At 36.5% G+C, this 15,278-nt stretch overlaps 1 protein-coding gene across 1 annotated transcript in view; it reads right to left on the bottom strand.

The window, feature by feature from the left end:
• LOC127803402 (ras-related protein RHN1-like) overlaps positions 1-15,015 on the bottom strand; it is a gene marked incomplete in the record, with an annotated part of 36,460 nt that extends 21,445 nt beyond the window's left edge. Inside the window, 6 exon segments of the mRNA XM_052339602.1 lie at positions 12,616-12,709; positions 13,657-13,730; positions 13,810-13,858; positions 14,251-14,418; positions 14,525-14,602; positions 14,703-15,015. Of these exon segments, the coding sequence (XP_052195562.1) occupies positions 12,616-12,709; positions 13,657-13,730; positions 13,810-13,858; positions 14,251-14,418; positions 14,525-14,602; positions 14,703-14,741 (502 nt within the window).
• Between the last annotated feature and the right edge of the window lie 263 nt (positions 15,016-15,278).

The following is a 15,278-nucleotide window of genomic DNA, read 5'->3' as shown; positions in this document are numbered from 1 at the left end:
GAATGAAATGGAGAAAGACAGACAAACCAAATGTGGAAAGAAATGGCTAATGCTCTGAGAAGCACGGCAAATGTAGTCCTTGGAGAAACAAATAGTAGAGCCCCTAATCTTAAGGAGTCTTGGTGGTGGAATGAAGAGGTACAATTGAAAATTAAAAATAAGAAAACTTGCTATAAGGCGGTATATCAATGCAACAATGAAGAAAATCAAAAAAATTATAAAGAAGCAAAAAAGGCAGCAAAAAGAACTGTTAGTGAAGCAAGGTCAAGAGCATATGAGAATCTATATAAACGACTTGATACAAAAGATGGAGAAAGGGATATATATAAATTAGCTAAAGCAAGAGAGAGAAAAATACGGGATTTAAATCAAGTGAAATGCATAAAAGATGACAATCAAAATGTTTTAGTAAATGAGGGAGCGATTAAGGAGAAATGGAATGAGTATTTCACAAAATTATTCAATGATGGTGGTGATACAAGAGTTAGGTTGGGACATCTTAGTAACTCCGAAGGGAATGTGAGCTACACATTCTATCGACACATAAGTTCAAATGAAATAAGGCAAGCATTAAAAAAGATGAAAAATCATAAGGCAGTGGGACCAGACAATATACCAATAGAAGCATGGAAATGCATGGGAGAAGAGGGCATCTCCTGGCTAACGCAACTATTTAACGCCATCCTTAAATCAAAAAGGATGCCAGATGAGTGGAGGAAGAGTACATTGGTTCCTATATACAAGAACAAAGGAGATGTTCGAAACTGTGAAAATTATAGAGAAATTAAGTTAATGAGTCATACCATGAAACTCTGGGAAAGAGTAATAAAGCAGAGGCTCAGAAAGGAAACAAAGGTGTCAGAAAATCAGTTTGGTTTCATGCCTGGTAGGTCAACAATGGAAGCTATATATTTACTGAGGCGTCTAATGGAAAGGTATCGAGATCATCAGAAGGACCTACATATGGTGTTTATAGATCTAGAAAAGGCCTATGATAGGGTCCCTAGAGAAGTATTATGGAGGGTTTTAGAGAAGAAATGAGTCAAAATAGCCTATATACAAGCCCTTAAGGACATGTATCATGATGTAGAGACAAGGGTCAAAACATGCGGAGGGGATACTGAACCATTTACAACTACAATAGGACTGCATCAAGGTTCTGCACTAAGTCCATACTTATTTGCCCTAGTAATGGATGAACTCACTAAAGATATTCAGACAGATGTGCCATGGTGTATGCTAGTTGCAGACGACATAGTGTTGGTGGATGAAACAAAAGAAGGAGTGAACACTAAGCTTGAGTTGTGGAGAAACAATTTAGAATCTAAGGGATTTAAATTAAGTAGAAAGAAAACAGAATATATGGAATGCAAATTTATTAAAAATGCAAGAGTGGATGATGTTATAATAAAATTAGAAGACCAAATCTTACAAAGAAAAGACCATTTTCGATATTTGGGATCAGTGATTCAAAAAGATGGAGAAATCCACGAGGATGTCGCACATAGAATTAAGGCAGGTTGGCTAAAATGGAGAAATGCATCGGGGGTGTTATGTGATGGTAAAATCCCATTAAAATTGAAAGGAAAATTTTATAGGACAGCTATAAGACCAGTCTTGCTGTATGGCTCAGAATGTTGGGCAGTCAAATACCAGCATGAGCAAAAGACGAGTGTAGCGGAGATGAGGATGTTAAGATGGATGTGCGGACATACAAGAAAGGATAAAATTAGAAATGAAGTTATTCGTAATAAGGTAGGAGTAGTACCAATCGAGGAGAAAATGAGAGAGACTAGACTAAGATGGTTAGGTCATGTGAGAAGGAGACTAAGAGACGCTCATGTGAGGAGAGTTGATGAAATGGAACAATTAGTCACAAAAAGAGATAGAGGTAGACCCAAGAAGACTTTGGGAGAGACATTAAAATTTGATATGAAATATATGGATCTAAATGAGGATATGACAAAAGACAGAAATACATGGAAGTCTAGAATTCATGTAGCCGACCCCACATAGTGGGATAAAGGCTGGATATGTTGTTGTTGTTGTTGTTGTTGTTTATAAATATAAATTAAAACTCTTAAATATGAGTAAGAATCAATTTTTTCAATAATAACAAAATTTTAAAAATATGAATTTTGATTTCTTCCATAGTCTTAAAAATGTGATATCTTAAATATTAATTAACATTGAAAAATCCTAGCATTTGACAATCTTAAATAATTTTTTATGAATTTGTTAAGATATCACATTTTCAAGACTATAATATAATTATTAAAGTAATTAATAATTAATTAATCACTACATTTAATTTAATGCAAGTTTTTGAGAGAAAAAATCCACCATTGATTGACACTTGGCAAAATACTTTGTTTGACTATCATATTTTAATATTATATAAATATATATATAGAATAAAGATAGAAACATAATATTTTAAATAAATGGGCAATTTTCTATGACTTAATTAATAGTTTATGTTGTCTATTAATATTTCTCATAAAACCCATGTAAATTTAATACAAATTTTAGAGGCAAAAAACAGTTTGACAGATTTTTTGAGGGAACAAAATTTGCAAACTATTATACTCTAATATAATATATTATATATTATTATATTATACAAAGATAAAATTTTATTTAATGGATAATTTTATGTGACTTAGTTAATACTTTAAGTGTCTATTCATATTTCTCATAAATAGTATTTATTTTTGATTGATTGACAGATTAATTGATGAGAAGATCTAACAGAAAATATTTATTTTTGATTAATTAATAGCATTGAAAAATTCATGCAAGTTTAATACAAATTTTAGATGTAAAAAATAGTTTGTCAGATTTTTGGAGAGAAGAAATATTTGCATACTATTCTACTATATATTATATATTATATATAATATTTATATTATATTATATAAAGATAGAATTTTATATAAATGAACAATTTTTTGTGACTTAATTAATAGTTTAAGTGTCTATTCATATTCCTCATAAATAATATTTATTTTTGATTGATTTACGGATTAATTAAATATTTAATATTCACATAATAATGTATAATAATGTATTGGAAAACCTATGATTAGCATTGAAAAACTTGTGTATTTAAAATCTATTATTAATTTTACAATAATTAGTACATATTATTTCAAAACAATTGAAAGATTTAAATTATTAATACAAATTATAAAATGTAAATTATTAATACAATAAGTACTAAATGCAAATCATCGATGCAAGTTTTTACGAAAAATTTTATTATTACTTATTATTTCAAAGCAATTGAAAGATTTAAATTATTAATGTAAATTACAAAATACAAATTATTAATGCAATAAGTATTAATTTCAAATCATTAATGTAAGATTTGGGGGGAAATATTTTTTTTCAAGACTATCCTACTTTTTTATATATAAAGATTCTTATTTAGCAAGTTATTTACTTATTTCCTATGTAATTTAGTATTTTTAATAGTTTTATTTTTCCAACTTATAGTTGGATTGGGCTAGTTTTATTATTCCAACTTGTTGTTGGATCGGGATAACTAAAACCCATTAGGTTTAGGATTTGATTTATGATTAGGTTTAGAATTTTTATTAGTTTCCAAGTAGAATTAGGATTTAATTATTTTTGTCTATTTAAAGGTTTTTCCATTGTAAACATTGGGAGAAAAAAGAAGATTATGAATTGAATTTGAGAGATTTCTCTTTTTCTATCTTGTTCTTCAATGAACAAAACTTCGAATTTATCAAAGAATAGATTTCTTTGTGCCGTTCAAAACCTGAACTTATCAAAGATCTGGGCAGTTTTTATGGCGTTCAACAACACAATTCTTGGTTCTTGTTTCCGCATATCATCAAGTCTAGATTTAATATAATCTAGGTTCTTAATTCATGAATCAACGGGTCGAGAATTATTTGCCTTATATCCGATTTTGGCTTTTCTGAGGTTTGTTTCAATTTTTTGTGGGTTCCTTTGGCTTCATTCCATTGCAGGTTCACATCAGTTGATATCAGAGCACCGGATCTCACATCAAAGAGGATTTCAAATAAGAAGAAAAAACATTTAAGATTCAAGAGCTTAATATGTATATGAGCATCTTCTCGACAAAGGTGTTTGAAAGATCAGTTCTACATTGTGGAGTGTCCAGCAAGTGGCAAGAAGAATCAACAACACAAGTAGAAATTCATCATGGTATGTCTACAACGTTGAAGCCTTCAATCTTAATTTGTGGTATGTCTAGCAACTAGGTAAGGATTATCCATTCCAAACTTTTGTTTTCCTTTTGTTTTTAGTGTTTATTAGATCCTCCAATGTATCTCCATCATTTTTCTCCCTCTACTCATGTTTCAACATAAAATTACAGCATGCTTTATTTCCTAACATATATTTACTTCCGTGCCATTTGATTGCACTAAAGCAAATACGTCAAAAAATTAGTTAAACCAAAAAGAGATCCATCCCGCCGATAATTAATTCATAATGACCATCAAAAACTATATGGTTTTTTCTTGTTTTCCAATTTGAATTCAAAGCTTATTTATTATAAGGCTAATTGCACTGGAACCCATCAACTCTCACTCAATATCAGTCACTAACATCACTTGACTAAAACAAAAAACAAGGCAACCATTTTGAGTGCAAAATTGAATCCATTCGACCCCTTTTCCGTAAGCATTAAAATGTTACCATGTTATTTTAAATGAACCAAAAAGTGAGGTTCTTATGACAAAAATACCCTTCGAAAAGGAAGTTTCATTTGTTTCCAAAAAGAGATACCAAAAAAAGTACCTTCCCAATTTGCTCTCTATCTCAATTAGAGTTATCAAAATTTGAAAAGGATAGCTCCTATTTTCCCCTAATGCCGTCAACTAAAAAATTAAATTATGATAATTTTGGGGGTGTAGAACTTTTGAATAAATAGCAAACAATATGTAAAATACCTAGATTGCAGCGGAATAATCAAATCTGATTTGCCTAATAACCTTCGTGGAAGAAAACTATAAAAACTTTCTTATACGTCCACCCCTTCTTCGCCCAAGACTCGAATGGTGATGCCGAAAACAGAATATAAGCGATCAAAAACTGATTCTGATTTTCATATCTTTTCATTAGGCTCTATGCCTATTTATGAGTATTACACAGATATAGATAGACATATCTTTATAGGAATTTGAATATAATTCAAATTCCAATTACTTATCCCATTATATTGTTAAAATTCAAATGTTAATGAATTTGAAACAAATTCAAATTCATAACATTTATCTTATCACTAGGGAACTTATCCTAATGTAACCACAATTCTAACAATCTCCCACTCGGGCCATATGAAATAATGCTGAACTCATCTCCTCATACAAGACGTCAAGGGGTGTGACCTTGATGACAATGATAAGAGTACTATATCAAACAATCACCAATGTCAACATAATATTGCTGCAAAAAGAAAAATAAACGAGGGCAATGACATCTATACCTTAGATAATAAATAACACATCTATCAAATGCTTTCAATCTCTCAAGAGTAACTCTGAACAGCATTTGATCATCAATTGAAGTTCTTGCACTCATGATCATCACATAGATGATCGTCTGGACTATGAGTTGCAAAACTTACATGATGTGGTATAAATTATCTTTCCCAAAATTTGAATCAATCCATCTCTTGGTTCAATCACTTGCCCAGTCATGGCCCGCCTAGCTGCTTTCTTGCTGGCTAATTGGGTGACATGCTAAAGTAGTGAAATTGAACCTCAACTTCATAAAACAATTTTAGGTCAGAAGGCATATGCGAATAGGGTCCCACGCAGTGACAGAGAGAGAACAATCTCGTCACTTCCCTATAGTGGTCGTACAAGTGCATACTGTATGATGTGCATGCTACGGTGGAGCTCCCACTAATCAAGGATGTCACACTCAAAACACCGTACAGATGTCGGCCTAGTCACCACATAGGCATTACCCTGAGTCACTCAACTCATGAGTACTCACATCTTGCTATTCTTAGGCATAATATGGAATTCAAAATATATCCATATTCGACTTCTTTAAATGAGTCTCATCTTAGTTGTACTAAGGTGACAATAACGACCTTGAATACCCCTCATGTATCAAGGTACTTACACTGACCACATAAGTCCAAGAGTAAGTTGTCTCATCCTGCACACCACACAGATGTCAGGGCTATCGTCCGCGTGAGAAGACCAATCCAAGCCTAGTGACATTCACGAACATGTGCAATTATTTCCATGTTTTCCATATCAACAACACAATGTCATATAATGAAAACAGAAAGAAGATAACAAATATCTATCAAATAAGATAACAAATATCCATTAAATAAGATAATAAATATCCATCAGCATAAATCAAAATGAATGTCGTAAACAGTGATCAAATGTAGAACTCAAATTCTACATAATCCCATACGCCTCACATGGGATTCAAATACATTCTTGCTAAGTGGCTTTGTCAATAGGTCAACCAACATTTCAGCGCTAGGAATATAATTCAAAATCACTTCCTTGTCCCTGATCAATCCTCTAATGTAGTGATATCTTCTTCTTATGTGCTTTCTTCTATCATAGAATTTGGGGTCATGTGCGAACTGTATCGCAGCCGTGTTGTCGATACGAATTTCAACAGGTTCATCAGCTTGAACTGTTACCCCGAGATCTCGAAGGAAAGCACTAAGCCAAGATGCATGTCTTCCAGCTTATGAGCTAGCCACATACTCTGCTTCCATGGTCGACTAAGCAACGCAATCTTGCTTCTTGCTTCGCGAAAAAATAGAGCCTCCACCAAGAGTGAAAACATATGCTAATGTGGAGACACAATCATCTATATCTCCGCCAAAATCAGCATCAGTGTAACCACAAACTTTCATATCTCCACCTTGGAAAGCTAGGGCATAATCATAAGTACCACATAGATACCTCATGATTCTCTTAACAACTCTCCAATGTATCTCACCAAGATTTCTTTAGTATCTGCTTACTAGCCCAACAACGAAACAGATATCAAGACGAGTACACTTCATAAGGTACATGAAGACTCCCAACAACACTGGCATATGGTTTATTTTCTATTAGTTTTCTTTTTTCCTCTGTTTTAGGGCATTGACTAGTACTCAAGATGTAACGCTTATCAACTAGAGTATCAATAGGCTTTGAGTTGTCCATATTAAACCGTTCAAGGATCTTACGAAGGTAAGTCTCTTGAGACAAACTCAAAAACCTTTTTAAGCGATCCCTTAACATCTTAATTCCAAGGATATAACTCACTTCCCCTAAATCCTTCATTTCAAAGAGAGAGGATAGCCATTCCTTAATGGTATTAATCATCTCCAAGTTGTTTCCAACCAATAAGATGCCATCTACATATAAGGACAAAATCAAGAACCCATCTTTTGTCCGTTAGATATACACACAATGGTCTTCCTCCATCATAGTCAAACCAATGGAGGTGACGGCTTCATGAAACTGTAGATACCATTGTCTAGACAAATGCTTGAGACCATATATGGATCGTTTGAAACGGCACACTTTGCCCTCCTGCCCTTCAGTAACAAAACCGATGGGTTGATCCATATATATCTCCTCGTCTAGTTCTCCATTGAGAAATACTGTCTTGACATCCATCTGGTGTAGCTCAAGATCTAAATGAGCGACGATGGCTAGAATCACGCGAATAGAGTCAAATCTCATCACAGGAGAAAATGTCTCTAAGAAATCTACACCTGGGTGTAGCCCTTCGCGACCAACCGGGCTTTATACTTGTTGATCGATCCATCAGCTCAGCAGTTGATTTTCAAGACCCACTTGTTACCAATCGCCTTTCTATTCGACGGAAGATCAACAAGTTCCCACACCTTGTTCTTATCCATCAAGTCCATTTCCTCTTTCATAATGATCAACTATTGATCTCGGTTTGGGGAGGTTAAGACTTCTTCATAAGAAGTCGGCTTAGTGTCATCCGACATGGCACACATAAGTACAATTCCCTCAATATCATCAAAATGACGACGAGGGATAAACTCACGCTGGCTGCATCGAATTACTTGAGTTTCCGAAGTACTGTCTATGGGTTCACTCCCACTAACTGCAAGAATTCTCCCACTGACAAAAGGTACTTCCTCTTGTAACTCATACAATTGGGAGTCCTTATCAACCTCACCAATTCTTGGGAACTCATCCTCAAGAAACTCTGCATCTCGAGATTCTATCTCAGTCAAACCCCCACTAGGATGTTCACCATACATGACGTATCCTTTTGAACCCACAAGATACCGAATGAACACCTTCTTGCTGGCTCTTAGTCCAAGTTTTCCATACTTGTGGGACGTGCTATGAACATATCCAGCTGATCCCCAAGGTCGCAAGTGATCCAAGTTTGGACTTCTACCAGTCCATAACTCATAAGGGGTAGAAGGCACGGACTTGCTTGAAACACGGTTAAGAATGTAGGCTGCAGTCAATAACGCATCTCCCCAAAAACTAATCGGGAGATTTACCTATGCCAACATCGATCTAACCATTTCCAACAAAGTCCTATTCCGGCGTTTTGCAACACCATTTTGTTGCAGAGTGCCAAGAATTGTTAGGTGTCGAACTATACATTTTTCCTCACATAGACTTCTAAGCTGATTAGAAAGATATTCACGACCTCTATCAGTTCGAAGAGTTTTTAAGCTCTTATCCATTTGATTTTCAACCTCATGCACAAAGCATCTAAAGCAATCTAAAGCTTCTAACTTGTAAGAAATCAAATACATGTAACCGAAACGTGAATAATCGTCTATGAAGGTAATAAAGTATGATGCACCATGACGTGCCTTCACATTCATAGGACCGCATAAACTCCAAAGGACAAGATGCATGAGAAGCCTTACCAAAAGGTTTCCTCTTGGCCTTACCGACTAAGCAAGGCTCACACATAGTAAGTCTCACTTTACTGAGAGATCCCAATAGACCTTCTCTCGCCAGCCTTGCCATACTTTCTTGACCCACATGACCAAGTCTTTTGTGCCATAAATCACAATCAACATTTACGATAGAAGTAGAAGAAACTAAAGCAATAGAATGGTTATCATAAACATGATCTAAATTAAATTTGAAAAAACCATCCACTAAGAAACCACCACCAAAGAATGTATCATCCAAATAGATGTTCACACCAGTATCACGAAAAAGAAAAGAATAACCTTGTCCTAATAAACATGCTACTGATAATAGATTACACCGGACTCCAGGAGCATACATAACGTCCTACAGGAGTACAATCTTGTCATTCTTTAACTTGAGCTGGAACGAACCAACTTCAAGAACTTCTTCTTGTGTGCCATTCTCAAGCGTGACATACTGAGTTCCCACTGGCACCCGGTGGTAATCCACAAACCCTTCTTTCTCAACACTTATGTGTCGTGTTGCTCTTGTATCCACAATCCACTCAGGACGTGAGTATGCAACTAATGTATGCGAATAAACATGAATCAAAGGGGTATAAGAAGAGAAATGTACCTTCTTCAGCTCTAAACAATCCTGAGCGAAGTGACCCTTCTTCTTACAATTATAGCATTTCAATTTGGACAAGTCTTTCTTTCCACATGCCCCTCTTTTGGCCTTCTTGTTCTTGCCAATTTTAGGTGTAGGCCCTGATGCCTTCGATCCTTGTCTCTTATGTTTGGGCCCGAAACCCTCATGTTTGTCGACCTTGGCTACAAAAGCTGCCGCACAGTTCACTTCAATGTGCTCCGCCTCAAGCTCCAAATGACGTGAAATATCATCAAATGTTTTGATACTTTCGTTGTGTGTCATAAGGAGCTTCATCTGAGATCACTCAGGATCAGGCAAGGATCTAATCACCCCTAAGAGTTGCTACTCATCAATAAGCGCTACTCCCGCACTTTGAAGATCTCTGATAAGTGAACCCATCACTCTCAAATGCTCAGCCATGCTGTGCCTAGGGTCTTTGACATACTGTTGAAATTTTAATTGTAAAGCATGAAGCTTTGTTGCAAATGTCTGACCAAAAGTGATCTTCAGCTTTTGCCGCATTTCCATGGTAGTTTGACAAGACTCAAACTGGCCCATGAGATCAGCCCGCATGCTAACAAGCATCGCAAGACGAGCATACTGGTCCCTCTCAAGCCATTTGTCACAGGCCCGCTGTGTCGTCAAGGAAACATTTTTCCCTTATAGCACGAGATGTGAAGTCTCCAAAACATCCCATACTTTCTCCATCTGAAGTAGATACTGAATCTGCTTCTCCCATGTGGAGTAGTTGGACCCATCCAATTTATCTATCATGGTCATGCTTCCAGCAACTGAACTGGTGGCCATTGATCACTGAATCAGGGACAACAAAAAAGACATTCAATGCACATGTTCAAAACAAACAATTAAATCAAACATTTAATTATGCACTTCGGGATCAACAGATTGCCAGGCTTCAAAGTCATCACCCTTAATGCACAACTAAAATGTTATGACTCAATTGTTTATGTGGAACTAATCCACAAAATCCAACAATATATTAGGACCCACACAAGGCCCAAGATCGGTATTAAACCGAAATTAATAATTATCTATAAGCAAATAAAATTAAATATTTACAGACAACAGATAATTAATCAAGTTAATTTTTATTGAGCAAAAATATGCCACATCACATCTATTTATAATTTTAGACTCAAAATTAAACTTATTAATTTATGGTCTAAAAGAATAAACCAAACAACTATCATGACAATATTAAAACACATAATAAAAGTCATGAAAATAATTTTACTAATTACAAAAATTAATATTCCAAAATTAAATATTCCTAAAATGATTCTAATTTTTTTTTAATCTCAAAATGGATTTATTATTTAATTTATAATTTTAGGCACAAAATTAAACTAATTAATTAATGGCCCAAAAGTATAATCCAAGTAATTAAATAAAAACCCAAACCCAACAACATGGCCCAATACAAAATTAAGCCCAAATAATTTTAAATTAAAAACTTATCCAATTTGTTAATAAAACAAATGGCCAAGTCCAAGACCAAGCCCAAGCCCAGTCCAATTGGAATAAAATTCACTAACCAGATCTTATCTTGGATCTTTAAATGGAGCGGGCCAACCGATTCAGATCTAACCCAACACATAATGGGTCAAGTGGGTCTTCTTCTTCCCCAACACATAGGGTTTGCTAGGCTCCTTGAACATACGTCGCCGCCGCTGCCGCTGCCGCTGCCTTCTTCCGCCACTGTCGCTGATCGCCCCATCACCTACCTCACCCATCATCGCAGCGGCTCTAGCCACCAACTTTCTTCCTAAACAACGAACACAACGACTGTTGTTCAAAAGAAAAGGGGGAGGAGACAAACGCCATAGCCGAGAAGAAGCAACCCAACCGATCAACCATGGCGTCGCCAACCACAGCCACAGCAAACTGACAAGGAGAAGATGGTTACGGCTGCTCACGACCACGGCCACTCCATGGCGAGCCACGACGAACCTTCGGCCATGGCCACTCCATGGTGACCAATCACGACGAGACCCATGAAGAATCAACCACTCCGATCGGACCTCCCACTGGCAGGGACCATGGCAGTCGCCTCAACTGGCGAAAATGGCCAACCTTCGGCCATGGCAAAAGGCAAAGGGTATCGACCATGGCCGATTTCAACCTTCAACAACAGGTCTCCCATTGGCCACGACATACGCGACCGCTGGGGATGGCCTCAGCCACCGGCCATGACGAACACAACCACCATCGTCGATACCTCAGCCAACGTGAGGATGATCGACGAGCAGCACACCCAGCAGCTATGACAAACCCAGCCACCAGCGATTGTTTCAGACATGGCTTGAACAGAGCAAACAAACAGACCGACCAAACATAATAATATCACACAGAATAATACGACGCGTTACTGATTTCACACAGAAAATAACTTTACGCGTAAAATATCATAAGTTACAAAAACTCATGAATATAAATGGTCAATCACAACGGTATAGACAAATAAACAAAAAAGCTTTGATACCACTGTAGAACTTTTGAATAAATAGCAAACGATATATAAAATACTTGGATCGCAGCAAAATAATCGAATCTGATTTGCCTAACAACCTCCGTGGAAGAAAACTATAAAAGCTTTCTTATACGTCCACCCCTTGTTCGCTCAAGGCTCGAATGGTGATACCGAAGACAGAATATGAGCGATAAGAAACTGATTCTAATTTTCGTGTCTTTTCATTAGGCTCTATGCCTATTTATAGGTATCACACAGATATAGATAGACATATCTTTATAGGAATTTAAATCTAATTCAAATTCCAATTACTTATCCCATTATATTATTAAAATTCAAATGTTAATGAATTTGAAACAAATTCAAATTCATAACATTTATCTCATTACTAGGGAACTTATCCCAATGTAACCGCAATTCTAACAGGGGATCATTAGAAACTTCTATTCAGGGATAAGTAACAGTGTGTTCTAAAAAGGCGTCAGGTTATAATGCCTAACCTAATCCAATCCCTAACCTTCCATGGTCTGCAACCAAAATATGACAATTGTCCCATTTAACAGCAGCAAAACTTAAAAGGCATACCTATTTCATAGAATATATCATTGACATTGGCAGCAGTCTTGGCAGAAGTCTCCATGAAAAAAAGACCATTCTCCTCAGCATAAACTCGTGCCTCCTGAAAAATTATTTGTCAGGCATAAACTGCATTAGCAACTGTAGCAAATAACAAGACAATATGATCTCCAAATGCTACTGTATGCTATCACCACAAAATTATGATATACATCGATGATATGCACACTGACCACAACCTATACCAAAAAGAATATCAGACAATTGGAAAATGCATAAAATACAACAGTACTTGGTGGTGTCCCAAACTGAGATTTAGAAATGAAACAGAGCATCATACAAACTGGAAGCATCTCTATCCTAAGAAGGAAGACTGTTTTCCTACAATCATATTGACTCTGATCATGAATTATTATCCATCTTATATACTCACTTTCCAAAAATATCAGCATTCATCTCCTTCTATACCAAAACAAAAGATGATAGGTTGTCAATCACAACTCGTTTATTTCAAAAATAAGCACTATCATCCAACACCATTACCCAGCAGCTACCTAACACAAGTATTCCCGTCATTCCACCACCATAGACCACTCAAGAAATAAATGTGATTATAAGAATATCCTGATGCCCATCAAAGTCACATGGCTTTATATTAAATTAATACGAACTAGTTTGAAACTGTGGCTAAACTAAACCATATAAAAAATTTGGAACATATGTTGACAATACAACATATCAGAAGGCACAAGTTATCTGAATAACAAGTTAACGTGCAAGGCATTCATGCCATGCATAACCAGGACCTACCATAGGTCCATGGCAAAAACGCAGCAGTCAACCAAAAAAACAATAACAATAACTTAAAGATAAGGGAATGAGAATGAGATGGATTGATATTACAGACAACAGTCACAAGTCTTACTCACACTAAGTGGGGTCAGCTACATGCATTCTAGACCTCCATCCATCCTCATAAATAACAAAAAAAAAAAAAATGAACTATGCACCTAACATATTTGAATCAGAAAGAGAGGGTTCAGAACTTACTTCTGCGACCACTTTCCTCCTATCTTCCAAATCAGCCTTGTTCCCGGCAAGTGTCATTACCATGTTAGGAGTACCTATGACAAACACAAAAAATGATCAGGATAATACATCATTTGAGTGAGAAAACCTACCCAAGCACAAAGGCTTTCTGACCCTGCTTCTGAAGTTCTTGCACCCACTTCTTAGCTCGCACATATGAATCCTAATTGAAAAAGAAAAAGAAGTAGACATACAATCAATAAGAGAAATCAAAATAAGAAGAATATGACATAGAAGTTGAGACACACAAGAATACCATAAGAGAAAATGCAATTCGTATATCTGACCAAAGAGAAAGCCGAACAGTCCTAAAGACATCCACAGGATTTTAGAAACTGCCAGGCCAAGTAACATCCAGGCTAGACATCAATTAAAAGATAAACGCATTACCAAACTGATTATTAATCTTATTTTGTGTGTGTGTGTGTGTGTGTATACACGCACGTTATGGAAGATAGGGAATGAAAAATTTGAATTCATGTAGTCAACCCCACGTAGAAGGATAAAAGCTTGGTATGTGTGTGTAATAGGTAGGAAGGGGAAGATTTGTCGAACCATGCTAGTGATGTCGTAGACGATGATAGCAGCAGCAGCTCCTCTGTAATACATAGGGGCCAAGCTGTGGTACCTTTCCTGGCCAGCGGTGTCCCAGATCTCGAACTTCACCGTTGCGTCACTCACCGCCACCGTTTGAGAGAAGAACGCCGCCCCGATCGTCGATTCCTGCGAGCAAAATAACATAACCACCGCCAGCAACAACAAACAGGGACAGGAATTAGCAAAATTTAAAATCCGATCGCCAGAGAACCCAAGAACAAACTGCCAAAACCTGGAATTCGAGGAATTGGCCCTTGACGAAGCGCAAGGCGAGGCTCGACTTCCCAGCCCCCATGTCGCCCAGCAGCACCTGAGAAATTCATTCATTCTCGTTCGAATTCAAAAATAAATCACATCGAGAAACATATCAGAATCATACCCCTGTATGTATATACAGACAAAGAACTCACGAGTTTGGCGTTGAGATTGTTGTGTCCCGTAGTCGCCATGGAATAACAGATTAACAAGCTTATGCTTCCAGACAGACACTTTGTAGAGAGAGAGAGAGAGAGAAACAGACAGATTGATTTGAAATTTCAGCTACAAGGCGAAGCGAAGACGGAGACGAAAGAAGGGATGTTCGTTTCGTGGCTGCTTCGCGCCTACGGCTGTATTCGCAGTTGGGAAACAGACTGCCCCGCTTTCTTGCCTTGCTCGTCGCCGACAAAAAGAAGGCGGTATATAAAAGGGCCCATTTTCGCATTGACGGGGCTGGCTGGCTGGCTGGCTTTGCTTTTACATTGATCCAAATCCCATTCTCACCCTAATCCTCCTCACATTTATCATTCCTTCATTTTCGAATCATTTATTATGTGTTTTCTTCAATTTCAATTTTGGGCTTATCTTCATTCCATTCAATCCCTCTTAATTACGCATCTTTTAAGACCATCCCACAGTTCAGATTTAGATAAATTTTTCTTTCTCATTTTACCCATTTCTAGTTTAATTTTACAGTTACAATCCTATTCTTAATCCGTAATTTCAAG

Source organism: Diospyros lotus, chromosome 6 (assembly GCF_014633365.1).
Source record: "Diospyros lotus cultivar Yz01 chromosome 6, ASM1463336v1, whole genome shotgun sequence".
In the NCBI taxonomy this organism is placed as follows: domain Eukaryota; kingdom Viridiplantae; phylum Streptophyta; class Magnoliopsida; order Ericales; family Ebenaceae; genus Diospyros; species Diospyros lotus.
This window is presented reverse-complemented; position numbering and strand designations above follow the sequence as displayed.